This window comes from Gavia stellata, chromosome 5, assembly GCF_030936135.1.
Source record: "Gavia stellata isolate bGavSte3 chromosome 5, bGavSte3.hap2, whole genome shotgun sequence".
NCBI lineage: Eukaryota > Metazoa > Chordata > Aves > Gaviiformes > Gaviidae > Gavia > Gavia stellata.
Genome location: NC_082598.1, coordinates 13,318,267 through 13,332,577, shown reverse-complemented (window position 1 = coordinate 13,332,577; position 14,311 = coordinate 13,318,267). Strand labels below are relative to the sequence as shown.

Below are 14,311 nucleotides of genomic sequence, written 5' to 3'. Positions count from 1 at the left end.
AAGTCATTTGAGTCCGATTGTTCAGACTTGATAATCACATTAATACAGTATTGCTTCTATCATACAAGCTGCCAGCAGCGTGTTCCCACCGCTCCTATCAAACTGTTTTGATTTTTGGGTTTTTTTTCCAGTCATTCCTGTATTTGTTTCTTTCGAGGAGAAGGGGAGATGGAAAAGTGTCATTCTTTTTTGGTACTGATGATAGAATTTCCCAACTGGGCTGTCTTCAGCTGGAGACACAAAAGGCTCTCTTTTATGAGGGATGCACTAACAGGAAGTAAATCAGCATGATTTACCAGTTATGTTTTTTGGTAATAATTAGATCATGACTATATGTGGGATCAACATTTCAGTCAATTAAAATCAATTGTACTTAAGAGGCTCACTCTGCAGCATATGATAAAGTGAAAATGATCTCTCAAAACAGCTAGATACATTGCTTGGCTCATAGGCGATGTTTCTTTATGGTATGAATAGTAAGCTTGTAACAGTACTCAAGGGAAAAGGTTTGTAAGTTGATTTGGGTCAGTTATCATTCAGGTCAGTCTTCATTTGATTTTCCTTTTTTTAAGCTATAATCCTAGTTGATTATTAATAAAATCACTTTACTCAAAGCTGTCTTTTGGCTTGGACCTATTAGGTGGAAAAGAGTTGCAGAGCAACAGCACCCATCAAGAAATACTGAAAGGAATTACTAGAACCCATGCTTTAGGCAGATGGTGATAAGAGCTCCTGTTGAAAGCAGTGTGTTTTATCCAGGGGAAAAAAAAACAACTCAGAGAAAAGTCTCTTGACTGCTGATGTGTGGAGATTCTCATGCAGCTCCCTGTGCAAGAGCACTCCTGATGGAAGCTGTACAGCATGCCTAGCTGCCGCCATGTGTTCCGCTTCCTCTTGCCCTCTGCTGATGGGTGACAGTTGTCTAAAAATACTGAGCTTTTCTAGGCATTTGTCTTAACCATGCTTCAGATAGACCATTCAGGGCCTTTTGAAGAGGAAGTGGTTGGTTCAAGCTGGCTGCTGATTCTGGCAGGAGCTAGATCTACAATTTTGGATAAAGCACTGTCTTCTGCTCATACTGAGTTTGTCTTTGGATAGATCACTGGATAAATTGCTGTGACTAATGGCTATAGCTGTTAATGTTGGGGTGAGTGTTTGAATGTAGACTGCATTCACACTTTAAAGAGTTCTAGGCGATAAACTAGTGCATTTTTTTCTGTTCCGCGGTAGAAGTCCGAGGGTATAAATGAGTCACTTCCTGTGTTTTCCTCCTCTGGGTTCATTTCTACTTGTCAGCCTTCAAAAAGGCAGGATTTAGATCTGTCGTGGTGTGTCTGAGTTCCTTTTTTTAAGAACAAAGAAACAAAAGCGCAATTGCAGTGCAAGAAGGCATAGTTACTGTGGTTAGTCTAAAACTAAGCTATGCTTATTCTTGTTGCAATCTCTAGAAATAAAGGTGTAACTCTAATTTTACCACTTAAGAATTATAACGCAAAACTTTCAAGTTGCCTTCATACACTGCTATTTCATGTCTTTCCTTCCGATCCAATTAAAAATATTTTTATTTTATTGTAATCATATGTAAAGGGCATCTAATTTTTGTGAAAGTAAATAAAAATAAGTAAAGAAAGGAAATCTGTTTTGTCACTGAAGTCCTACATATCTTTTTTTTCAACAAGAATAAATGTACTAAATAGATTATTCAGCAATTCCAGTAGGCTGTATTACTCTACAAAGAGTGTGCCCTTGTCCTGACTTCAAGATTACCTGCCTCAAACAAATCTGCTATCATATTTAAACACATAAAGCAAGAGTAATAGCTTTCATCCACAATAAATGAAAAAGTAATTTAATACTATGGCAGAAGGATTGTTCCTGAGTATTTTAATAATAAAAGAATGTAATATGACCCACCTAGGTATCATAATCTAGCAAAGAGGCTAGCTGCTCATTGCTGCTTTTGATGCTTTTGGAACTTCTTCCCTTCTGTTATGAACATGTGAGAAGAGAGAATATGTTAAGAACATTAGGCTAACAGAAAATAATAGGCTTTGAGTATCAGTTTAACAGTTATGACAAGCTACAAAGTATTTTTTGAAAGGAAGTAAGAGTGGGGTTTTTTTCCCCTTTTCCAGTTTTGAAGCTTTTATTTTAGTTTTATCGCTCTCTAAAACTCCTCATAAATTGCCTTGGTCACAAGCCCTGGAAGCTGGAGGGATCCTAAATAGGTGTGACAGGTGGTGTTTAAGGACAGTTACCGGCTTTCCGGAAAAAACATACTAAATAGACAGAAGTATAAGCTTTGTTAGTTATTGCAGTTAAAATGTCAGCTGCTAGTCTCTACTGAAAGGTCTGTTTCAATGCAATTGGTATGTTTTAGGGGAAATGCAGAAAGTTCAAAGTCGTCCGGGGAGATCATAAAGTTTGTTTGTCTGAATTGAAACAGTTACTTTGTAGCTCAAGTTGATGCCTAGTGTTAGATGGACTATAAATTCACATGGCACAAGATTTTTTTTAAATGCAGGAAGATGCATATTCATGGGAAAATACTTGACTGCTCTTACCTCCAAAATTTCAAGCCAGGGGAAGAAAACTTTTCAGAAGACCTGATACATCGGTGGAAGTTTGTTCTCATTTGCTGTTAGATGAGAATCCAACATGCACCTGGCATTTGTGTGTCTGATAGTGCTTATAGATAGATACCTAAACACCTACATCTTTGTGTACCCGGTACGTTTTTTTCAGTGTAGTAACCCTCCACCATGCATGCTGATAAGCAAATAGAAGTCTGTAAAGAGCGAGCCTGGAAATACCGGCACATACTTCTGAATGTTGCATGGCATAAACACTTGGCAAAATATTACTGTGAGGTAAAGCTGGAGATAAATCCTTAAAGGCAGGTGTGTTAGCCTGAAATATTGTGGTGGAACTGCCTATCCTAACAGGAGACTAGAACTTGCATTACTAAAATGTAAAATTAATTGAGAAAGCTTTGCTAGACTTCAGTATGTTGGTTTTGTGTTAAACAGAAGCAAGCTCCCAAGAAACTCTACCCAAAGGTTTTCTTTGTCTGTCTTCCAGTTTATACATTCTCAAACTTCATCTAAAATTAAAGAATGGGGGGGGAGCTGAAGGTTTTGAAAGGCTAACTCTTACTATGCTCACTAGCAACAACAAAGCAAGCTGATGTTCTTTGGCTCTGCAAAATGAATGGAGTCACTGTATGTGTGTTACTGGAAACCCTGAGGATCCAGATGTAGGGATTTTAAAGAAAACAGACTGGTACTTCTTGCTTAAGTGTCTTCCCTAGATAGGAAAGATAAGTTTTCTTCTGCAACATCAGTACTAATGTGAAATGTCGGAAGAAAAAGTTGCTGAGAGATTTGGAAGGGTATGGTGCTGAGGCTATACAGAAAATTGAGGTGGAGAGATCAGTGAGCTGACATACAGTTTATGTAAAATTATATTTTTACATGAAGTCCATATCCAGTGTAATCCTCCCTGGAAGTGACATTTAAGGGATACACTGAAAGCAGGTGCTGGTAGTATTATTCTTCCAGATGTTCATTAAAAAAAAAAAGTAAAATAACCATTTAGCTTGTATTGTCATGTTCAAGCACTTAACAGATGCTTGCCCTGCCGGAAGCCTTTCTAGTAGATGTTTCCACTTGTTTGATACTGTAGTGTATCAGATCGTATCAGTATATAGGGAAACTGTGCACATGTTTTTACATGCAGATTAAATTACATCCTTTTCAGTGTTCTTAGTAGGGTTTTTTTTTGTTAATGTGACTCATATTGGAGTAACTTGTAAGAGTATGCTGCACAATCTGATTAAAGATCCCACATTTGACAATAAAGAGCTGTTCTTAAGCTGCATGGTTTATAGGTATGTTTTATCTCTGAGAGTACTTCAAATGCAGGGAACTATTCTAGGTTCCTTCCTTTTTTTTAATAAAGCGTGTAACTCTATATGAACCAAAAAGCACTTAAATTATTTACATATAGCACAAATGAAACATGAACCCTGAGGATGAAAACCATCTGATACGTAGCACATTGCATGATTAGATGTGACAGACTGCAAAACAGCAAACTGTTACTCTTTCTTGGAAGACCTAACTTGGCCTCATCTAGGCTTAGGTTTTAAATGTTCCTTAATTTGATGCCTCTGTTGCTCAAAATAATGATGCTATAAAAATACATGTATTAAAAAATCTTAAAATAATCCAGTGGCTGGAGCACAGGACTGCAAAGCAGAGTATGTGGCTTCTAGTCCTCTCTTTACTGTTAACCTTTTGGAAGATGCGTGCATTATTTTATTCATTTAACTTTGGTGTGATTGTATGGCACCACAGTTGCAAGCCCAAGTTCCGTATCACCTGTAATCCGAATAGAGAAGTAGGCACTTCTCAGGGAAAAAGAGGGAAATTTCAGAGCACTTGAAATGATACCTAAAAATAGATAGTGTCAGGTTTTCCTTGTGAACTGGCCATAGTCTCTTACCTTTATACTGCTCAAGCATTCCTAATTTAAGTATGGAACAGGAGAATACTGTGGTACTGAAGACGAGAAGGATATCCTGGTGGAAGATAAAACTTCACGCACATCATGTTATTTCAGTCATGTCATCACATGTCTATCTTCTGCTCTGGTATCCTTTCTATAATGTAAGAGGATGAAATATATATATGGGTAAAGCAAGGAGGGCTCATGGTTCTTGAACCTTTAATTAATTGTAGAACTTGCCAGATCACTTTGGCAAAGTGTGCGGGTTGAGTGTGTGAGTGTGCAACTCGGATTTCTCAGGTTGTTAGATCAGTAACTAATTGCATTTCAGAATAGTTCTGTACTGGTTTTGGAGTTATAAAAAAGCCCTCATACATACATCTTAAGGAGTTGTTTGAAAGTTTAATATCTGAGCTCAGCAGTTTGTTTTCTCTTTCTGTTAAGTTTTGAAGGATATTCTCATAATCTGATCTTTGCCTGAGGTGTCAGTCTCCTTAAATTCTCTTTGATCACTGTATATGCAAGATTAGTTTTTTATGGCCTGGTGCCATGTCAGGAATCAGATCTTAGTTTGCCAACCCCAAGATCATCAGAATTTTCAGGATCTGCTGTTTTCAGTTAAGCTGCTGAAAGAAACAGTCCTGCTGCTTGTTCCTTTTCCTTCCTTTTACTTCCACTTTTACATTGCCTCGTAGCAGACGTTACCAGAGAAACCAAACTGATCCAACAAAACAAAAGGTTAGTTTTTAGCAGTATCATATCCCCAATCTAGTGTATTGTACAGACACACAACTACTTACAGTGGCACAAAAAAAAAATGGTGTGAGGGGCCAGGAGGGCAGGGGATGTCAGTGAAGTGCTGGGTGTGTACCAGCTTAAATTTATCTGGTAAACCACTTTATAAATAAAAGGCAAGAGATTGCAGATGGACAGATGGACATGTAGTAAAAGGCTATGAAGCAACAGAAGGGAAAGTAGAAGCAATATTCAGGTAGCAGTCAGACTCAAAAACCAGGAAAAAACAATTTTGTTTGCTTGTGCAATCCTGGTCCAGTTCCTATCTCGTGCGCTGAATGAGGTGGGAATGCCAGTGGAAAAAATATCATGTAATTAAAGCTTGTGCATAACTTGTTTGAGTAGCCTCAGGTAGTCTTATAATTGCGGCAGCCTAAAAATAGTGACTGCTACCAAATGTTTGTGTGATGTGTGGCTAGCTATGGTTTGAGCGTACTTAGCTTTTCACTCACAGAAGTATCTTCCCACGTCACCAGGCATCACCCTCTCCCAATCAGTGTTTTGCAGAATGCATAGTTGATTGAGCTCCTCTTTTTGTGGATTGACAAATGGCTATTTCCTACATCCAGAAGAGCTGCAGTTTTGTTCTATTTTCAGCATGTGAAACCGCAGGCATTTGCCGTAGGAATACTGTTGTCCACGTAAGGTTGCTCTTCCTCAAGATCTGAAGGTTTTTTGTGTTAAGAGCTATAATTTTATATAGATATCTTTTGATATTTGTGATAATTTACTGCTTCAGATAGCTTATGAGAAAAAGCATTAGCATTGGAGGCTGTAGTGCTTTTCTTGAGCTATGTTGACTTGCTATTGAGGTAATTATTAGTGCTCTGACACCAGGTGCTTGGATGGCGGATGTCTCTAATTAATTGGTGGTGGTGGGAATGAAGCTAAGGTACTTTTAAACAGCGAGCTGTTCCTCATTTGACATATAGCTGCATCCGTGAATTAGATGAGAAGTTGGGGTTGAAAACATTAGCTGATAAAACAGTTAGCAATTTTGAGAAAATACGTTATCTCAGCTTTTGCAAAGCCACCTCTTGAAAGTAGAATACTTAAGTGACTTTGGTTGGTATTGAGTCTGTCTTTGCCGCTCACTTTGGGGTTCAGGATCAGGCCTTGAGCAATGCAGCCTGGCAGCTGCACACCGTAGTCAATGAGATTAAGTAATACGAAATCCTTGGTACAGTGCTGAGAAAAGGACAACTGACGGTTGCAGATGAATAGTTAATGGGATAAAATGTGGGTCTACCAAAGATGGTGCCACAGCAACTTGGGTATCTCCCCTGAGTTAGGGAATGGAGCTTTTGGACAAAGGAAAAATGGCAAGCTTACTTCATCTGGATTGAGGCAAAATATTTAACAAGATGTGATGTGGAAGTTGTCTGAACTGTGGAAGATACATCTTTTAGAGCTGTCTGAAGAGGACAGAGCCTGAGTTGTACTGAAAAGGTGCTTATGCCGTAGGAAGTATTTCAGCATAACACTGCTGCTGTTTCTTCGGGACCGGTTTAAGGGCCTGTGAGTTTTGGCTGCTCTTGCACTTGGCACTGTGACAGCGGCCGCCTCGGCACGGGGCGGGGGGGGCAGCGGCACCCGCTACGAGCGGACGCCCGACTTGGAGCCAGGGACGCGGGGAAGCGCGGGTGTGGGAAACCAATGGAGAGAGACGCCAGCGTCTAAGAAATTCGGCTGCGTCCTAAAACAGGACATGTAATTCTGGGCTGGTTTAGGCAAAGCTAACGATGACCGTAGCTAATGCACGTGAGCTTGGGCAATGTTTCAGTTGCCCACCTTGGACCTAGACCTGAAGCGGGCTGGGAAGCAGCTGCTCGAGCGGCACAGGAGGCGGACAGCTTGTGCCAGGGGGAGCACGGCGCCTGGCAGGGCAAGCGCTTGCCTCCCCGGGGCGTCCGGGCGGGGGAGGGACGTGTGTCCCGCCGGCCGGGGCCGGGGCCGGGGCCGTGGCCGGGGCCGCTTCCCCCGCGCGGTGAGGGCGAGGCCGATGGCTCGGGGCCGCGTCTCCCCCTGGGGCGCCGCCGAGCGCGCCGCGCGTGCTCAGGCAGCGCTGGGCGAGACGGAGAGAACCGATCGGGTGCGCCGGCTCCGCGGGTGATTAGCGGGGCTGGCGGGGCGGGACGGGACGGGACGGGCGGAGGCGCTGCGCCCGCGGAGGGCGGCCCGGGTAGGGCAGGGTCGGGACGGGCGGGCGGCCCGCGAGGCCGTGCGGGCCCGGGCGGCGCCGCGGCGGGGAGCCAGGCCCGCGGTGCGGGGCGGGCATGGGGCTCCGGCGCCGCTGCCTGTGAAGGACCGTAGCTTTCATGGTGAGCGAGGCCGCGGTGGGGGTGTGGGTGCGGGCAGGGCGGGGCGGGCGGCTGCTGGGCGCTTGGGTCGGGGGGAGACGGGATGGGTGGGCGCGGACTTCAGCGCGTATCTGTAAAGCCAGCCTTGTTCCCTTTTAAATCGCCTTGCTGGGTCCGGTGGAGAACGAACTTCCCGGGAAGGGGGTCCCCTTTGTGTGGGGCGGGGCGGCGAGACCCCGGCCGGGGGTGGAAGGCGGCGGCACAGGCCCACCCGGGGCTTGGGCTGTTCTGGCGTGGAGGCTGCCAGCCGGGAACCGACGGGTGTGCTTACGGCCAGCCATCTCCCATCCCGTGCAAAGCTGCTCGCCATGGAGCACGGGTCGGGCAGCCTGGTGTTTGCCACTCTGTCGCCTAGCATGAATATTAAGTATTCGACTTCCTTGGAGAGTGGTTACCTTTAAACAAACAGGGCCAAAACAAGATGACCTTGATAGAGCAGTTTGGGTATTGTAGGTTCAATTATGCCGTGCTGCCGGTCCCCGGGGAGGCTCGGAGCGTGTGCGAAGTCACACAGCCCTCTCCCGGTTCATCTTGTAGCACTTGCCCTGTGTTCTGGTGGGTTACTTGTGTTTCTCCGCAGAGATGGTTTAGGATCCCCTTGCAGGTTAGCTTTAGCTTCTGTTTCTTGAAGAATTGTGGAGGATCACCACAACTTAAGCATCTTGCACCTCAACTGCAAAGCTGCCAGGTTCCACCCAGAATTAAACTTGGTTTCGGGGGGGTGTGTTTCTGTGGGGTTTTTTGTTTATTTGGTTTGGGTTTTTTAAATCAGTGCTTTAATCTACAGCACACTGTCTTAGAACATCTTCAAACCCTAGTTCAGCTATTGTGGCTGAATGCTGGGTAGATTAAGACGAAACCTGGAAGAAAGCCTAACTGATCTGGGTGATAATGATGTATTCTAAATCATAAACGACCAGCTCATCCTAAATTGATCCTAAAATTAACTTGCAACCATATCAGGTTAGTAACCCCTAATTATGGTATAGGATTTAAATAGATGCTGAATTATTTGTATCTGTGAGAAATTCGAGTCTGGTTTTTTTAAAAAAAGAAAAAGCTTAAAATGAGCTATTGTGTGGTTCAGCCTATTGCAGTATGTCTGTATGTGCAAATACTTCTACTTGCTCAGTCAGCAGATACTCTTAATAATAAGAGTTTGTGGAGGCTTCAATGTGCTTCATTGCTGTATTGTACGTTGTGCTCAGTTCAAAATTGCATTCTCTTCTCACTGGAATAAAAGATCATTTTCATGAGCTTTTGTCTTTTGTGAATTTTGGGCATTTTGTTTTGTTTGGGATTTTTGGGGGTGGAGTGGGGGTTTTTTTGTTTGTGTTGTAATTTTCGCTTATTAAAAAACAGTTTTGTAGATACAGACAGACCACCAGACATTTTTATTCTTTTTTGACTACCACTGAAAAGGATGAATTTACTACAAAGGACTCGTAATCTGATAAAATGTGCCACTCCCATTTTTGTGCTGGTTTGTTTTCTTTACTGTAGGGTAGTGCTGAGTAGAACACGTCAGTGAAATGCAGGGTGGGCTTTTGCTCTTTAAGAGGTTGGAATAACTGTACTAATATGCCAATACTGTAACTAGCCACCCATGTTCCAAAATAAAACATTCCTTAACCAAGAAGTTCTTGGAGGAATGATGTACGTAGTGCTGGTCTGGAAGACTTTCTGCTTAGCTGCATGAGATTTTCAAATTAACTCTACTGTATGGACTAAAATCCCCATTGCAGCCCAGTGTGAACAGTTTTTCTCACCTTCCAAAAGAATTTTGCTCTGCAGTTGGCTTTCAATGAAAGAAGACCCTGAAAATAATTTTTGTAAGCCAAAATTAAACAGCTTTTCTGGAGCTTCTATTGTAATAAGCATTGGGTGCATGTGTCTTAATGTCAAGTTCTGTGATGCTTTAGGGAGATCAATATATGATGATTTCTTCATATTATAGTTTCTTCTTGTTGCCAGATGGTTTTTCTTTCACAAGTAGTGTCTCAAAGGAGTAAAACCATTAGATTTAGGGACAAGATTCACCTTGTCTGAGGAAGCAGTAATAGAGGTTAATATTTGACTATGTTAATTTGTGAAAAACAGCTAATAAAAAAATCAGTCTCCTAATAGAAACTGGGAGAAAGAATAGCCATTTGTTTCATTCCTGTCAGCACAGTGGATATATTCTGCAGTTGATGGTGCAGCTGAAGCACGTTATGATGGTGCACTCATACAGTCGTCACTATCAGCTGCTTGCAAGGAGTTACTAATGCAAGAATAATGTCTTAGCTTTCTGAACATGCTGTTGATCGCAATACCTTTTTTACTGTATTTCTTTGCTTATTTTCTCGCTGGAGGTTTTTTTCTCAGTGAACAGCTTTGTCAACATGAGCGCTATCCCTTTACTAACAAAGCTAAGTACTATTCAGTAGTTGAAATACGTTTTTCTTGGTTCTTTTGCTTGTTTTCAAATTGATGTCATGCATAGCAGTATTAACTGGTATTAATGAGCCAGACATTCCAAATTCATGACAATGTTTCCGGTCACAGCAATGCAGGCATCATAAGATTGATTGTTGAGACAGTGCCCAGTTAACAAGGAAAAAGGGGTTTTTCTGTGTCCCGAGAGCTTCACAGACCTGCACTCATGAGTCCCACAGAACTAGCTTGAAGTAGAATTGAATTGTATGACAGAGTACAAAACTACAGCCACGTTGCTCTGCATTCATGTGTGGTTTTCATCCATCCTTTTTTTTAGGTGGTGGTGGAGGAGAAGGCCTTTCTGGAAGTGGTAGGGATCCCGTTTTAGTTTCTGAATGATCCAGGCTGTTCTGATTACGTTGGAAAGGTTGGATCTATTGCCCAAGGAAGTTTTGACGTAATTGACAGGTTAGGTTGAGAGAAAGAAATTAGTACCATTTGAGGAGCTGTTTGTGCTAACAGGAAAAAGTCCACGCGCTGGAACACTGTTCATCGTGCTCATTTATAATTATTAGTTTTCACAGTATAGTTTCCTCTTTTTTTTTATTTTAATACGAATGGTACAAACAAGCTACATATGAAAGCAGGTGGTTTCTAGAAGCGGCAAATTCATTACAAATTTGAATGTAAAAGTATCTATAATATGGATTAGTTTTTTCTGTAGGAATGTAAAAGTATCTATGACACGGATTAGTTTTTTCTGTTCATTGTTTGTATATCACTGATACATTGCATACTTAATGTTTGCTGTAGTACTTAAAGCTTTGGAGTGGATGGGAGTTGTGCAAAGGTTGTTTTATCCCATTAGGTCATGGTTTTGGTACATTATCTTCCAGAACAGTGTTTGTAGGAGAAATAAAAGTAGCATGTAATGCCAAGTCCTCTAATGTAGATCATAGTGATACAGTAATTAAGGGTGGAAGGACCTCTGAGGGGCTAACTCCCCTCTCAGAGCAGAGTTTGCTTAGACCACGTTCCCAGGGCTCATCCAACTGAGCATTGAATGCCTTCAAGGTCAGAGGTTCCACCGTGTCTCAGGAAACTTGTCCCAGTGTTTGACTACCTTCCTAGTGATTTTTCTTTTTTTTTTTCCTAAGACCAGAATTCCCCTTGTAGCAGTTTGTTCCTGTTGTCTTCATGTTCTTCATACAAGCTCCTCAGAGACTTGTACTCAACCTTCACCATCCTGTTACTGCTGTCTACCAAAGATCCCTATGAAGCCTTCTTTGAAGGCTGAACAAGCACAGTTCTCTCAGCCTCTCTTTGTGTGTCGCTTGCTCCAGACCCACGTCATCTTGCCGCCTCTTTGCTAGTCTTGCTCTGGTGTCTCAGTGCCTATATTACAAACGCAAGTTAATACGTTATGCTCTGTTATGATTTAGAATTGTTGTACTTCAAGGCATTATAGCAAGTATGGGGTTTCTGTCTAACCATGATTTTAACCTTTTTTTTTTTCTCTCTCTCTCTTCCCATCGTTGGACTGTTGCATCTGAAAATAGCTTGGGTAGGAGAAGTCTTATGATGAGATTTTATGACAAGGAGCTTGTTGTCATTTTTGGCTTCAATTTCAAAACCATGTAAATCAAACCAAAAATATTTTAAATAGGTCTTATTTTATACCTCAGATAGTATCTGCTGTTTGTAAGCTAGTTCTCAGCAGTACTTTGTAAAAGCAGGCTGCCAGTCAGATGTTTCTACAAATAGAAGGAATGGAAAAAACCACCAAAACTTAGTCCTGAACATAGATTTTAACATTGTTTTCAATTCTGAGGTTGCTCTGGTTAGAAAGCTTTAAAGGGAACGCAGCTGGGCAGAGATGTGAAAGCATTACCTTGAAGACTTTTGTAGACCGTGTTTAAATTCTCATGTGCATCATCTTGATGTTCTCTGCTCTTTTAACTTGCCCTGTCTTTTGCTTCTCTAGGAATATGAAGAAAAAACTGGACAAGCTCACAGACCACTCTCTCCTAAACAGAATGTGAGGAAGAATCTTGATTTTGAACCACTCTCCACTACAGCACTTATTTTAGAGGACAGACCAGCGTAAGTTTTGGGAGGTACCACAGTGAGGGTCCCTTTAAAATTAGGCTAGCAAAGTTTTTCTTACTGTTTGTATTTGATTACTCTAACTTAAATAGATGATTTAAAATGTAAAGTAGAAATTTTTTTCAGGCTAGTGAATATGAAAGTGGGATGATTATGAGAAAAATTATTTAAGCAAAGTAACCTTATTTTATAATAAAAGCAATGGCTTTGTGTGAAAGGAGGTAATTAGGGGAGCAGGGCTCTAGTTTTGAGTAATTCTAGCTTCTAAACATGAATAAGGGATTTTTATTTTCCCTGAGAGAACGTAAACATAAAAGTGAAGCTGCTATATGCTAAAGAAATTGAGAAGCAAGGATACAGTGTCCTGTTTATACAGAGAAAGACCACACCTCCATAAATAATTAAACAAGATAATGATTGTTCTGCAGTGGGTTCAGCGTCACATTTTAAAGCTTGTCAAGTACTTGATAAGTTGTTTCACGCTTCTGTTGCTGCAAGAAGATTCTTGCATATGCAGACTAACTCCATAATGATTTACTGGCAGCTGGTCTACTATGGTTTGCTCCTGAATTAGACAAATTCAGTCATGCTTAGTCAATTTATGAATGGTACCCAGCTTTACAGGTGTGGCGTCTGCATTTTTAATGTAGCTGTGCATTGGTGTAAAGAACTGGAATAACATAGGTCTCTGTTTTCATCAACGAATCTGTATGAAGAATGCTCATATCAAAGTAGTCTAGTTGTAGGGTCATTTAAGACTTTTTGGCTTGACTGGTAGACTATGTGACAAGACTTCTTGGGACATCTAGAACAATGTAAGAGTGATTATTTGTTATAGCAGGTTTTATTATGTACAGCTGAAAACAATACATACTAGCTTATTTATTGTGTTTAAAACCTGTCTGTTAAAAATCATTCTTTATGTGAGATAATCTGAGAGGTGCAGTGTTGGGATATATTGAATTAGTGATGCATTACAGGATAGCATTCAGATTTTGCTTTCTTCCCTACTGTTGATAGACTGAGGAACTCCTAGCAGAAAAGGTATTTTTAAGATTCTAGACAATCGAATCATCACTTCTTCTGTCTGGTAGGGAAAACTGCTCTGGACAGCCGTGCTGTCCTCTGATAAATCTTTCTAAAGACTCTTTTTTCATTGTTTACTTACAGTTTGCGTACTTTTTTTTTTTTTAAACCTATTAGGCTTTAAGTAATTTCATTTTGATTTCCTGTGACAAAAAGATTTAAGACTTTCAGAGGAAAAAAGCAGTGAGATTTCTTCTGAAATGGCTGCTCTTGATTTTGCACTCACTTGTAGGGTTTAGGTAAAACTTTCTAGGAAAAATGAATAAATATTCCATAAACTGGAAAAATCTTGATAGATACTAAACATGATCTCACATGGATGGTTGATGTCGTTAAGAGACAGGACCAAGTAATTTAAGTGGTGGAATTGAAGTTAGCAGAACTTGCATTGTTTCATCTGATTTTCCTTTCCAAACTTTCCCTAATTTACACCATTTCTAAAGACTTGAATTTAAAAAAGATGCTGGTCAATTTACATAAATGAAACTGGAAAAGAGTAGATTGTTCTCTGTGGTTAACAATGACACTATTGTGAAAATCCACTTCTCTTGTTCTTGTAACGATCTTGATTTTAAAAAATATTCATAGGCATGTATCGCATGGCTACGCATACTTTATGGGTAATATGATTATGTAAATAGTAAAGCATTACTACTATTAATGGTGACTGTTGATGGCTAGCAGCTGCCTTATGTGTGACACCTTACAGGAATGTTAAAGTGAATTTTTGTGTATCTTTTTTATTAACCGACGATATAAACGGTCCTAGGAAGACAATACAGTCTTCTGCAATACAGAAGAACAAAATACTTAGTCATTTCCTGTTCTGATGCTTTGGTGATCCTGTAGTTGTATGAGGTACATAGTGGTTATCTTAATGACAAATATGATTATCTTAAGGTTGATGTCGTCTGACCTATAAGCATGTGTATTTGTGTGGCAGAGATGTTACCAGTCCAGGCTTTAATCACATATCAAAATGGCTATGTTGGTGTTGATAAATGGAGAATATAGAGGATGACTGCAGTGCCACTTGT

The 14,311-nt window shown here is 40.9% G+C and overlaps 1 protein-coding gene across 1 annotated transcript in view; it reads left to right on the top strand.

Moving 5' to 3' along the window:
- Nucleotides 1–14,311, top strand: part of TBC1D14 (TBC1 domain family member 14) — a 71,148-nt gene that overhangs the window by 29,257 nt on the left and 27,580 nt on the right. The window contains exon 4 of the mRNA XM_059817569.1: nucleotides 12,067–12,185. Within this exon, the coding sequence (XP_059673552.1) occupies nucleotides 12,067–12,185 (119 nt within the window). The remainder of the gene's footprint in view (nucleotides 1–12,066; nucleotides 12,186–14,311) is intronic.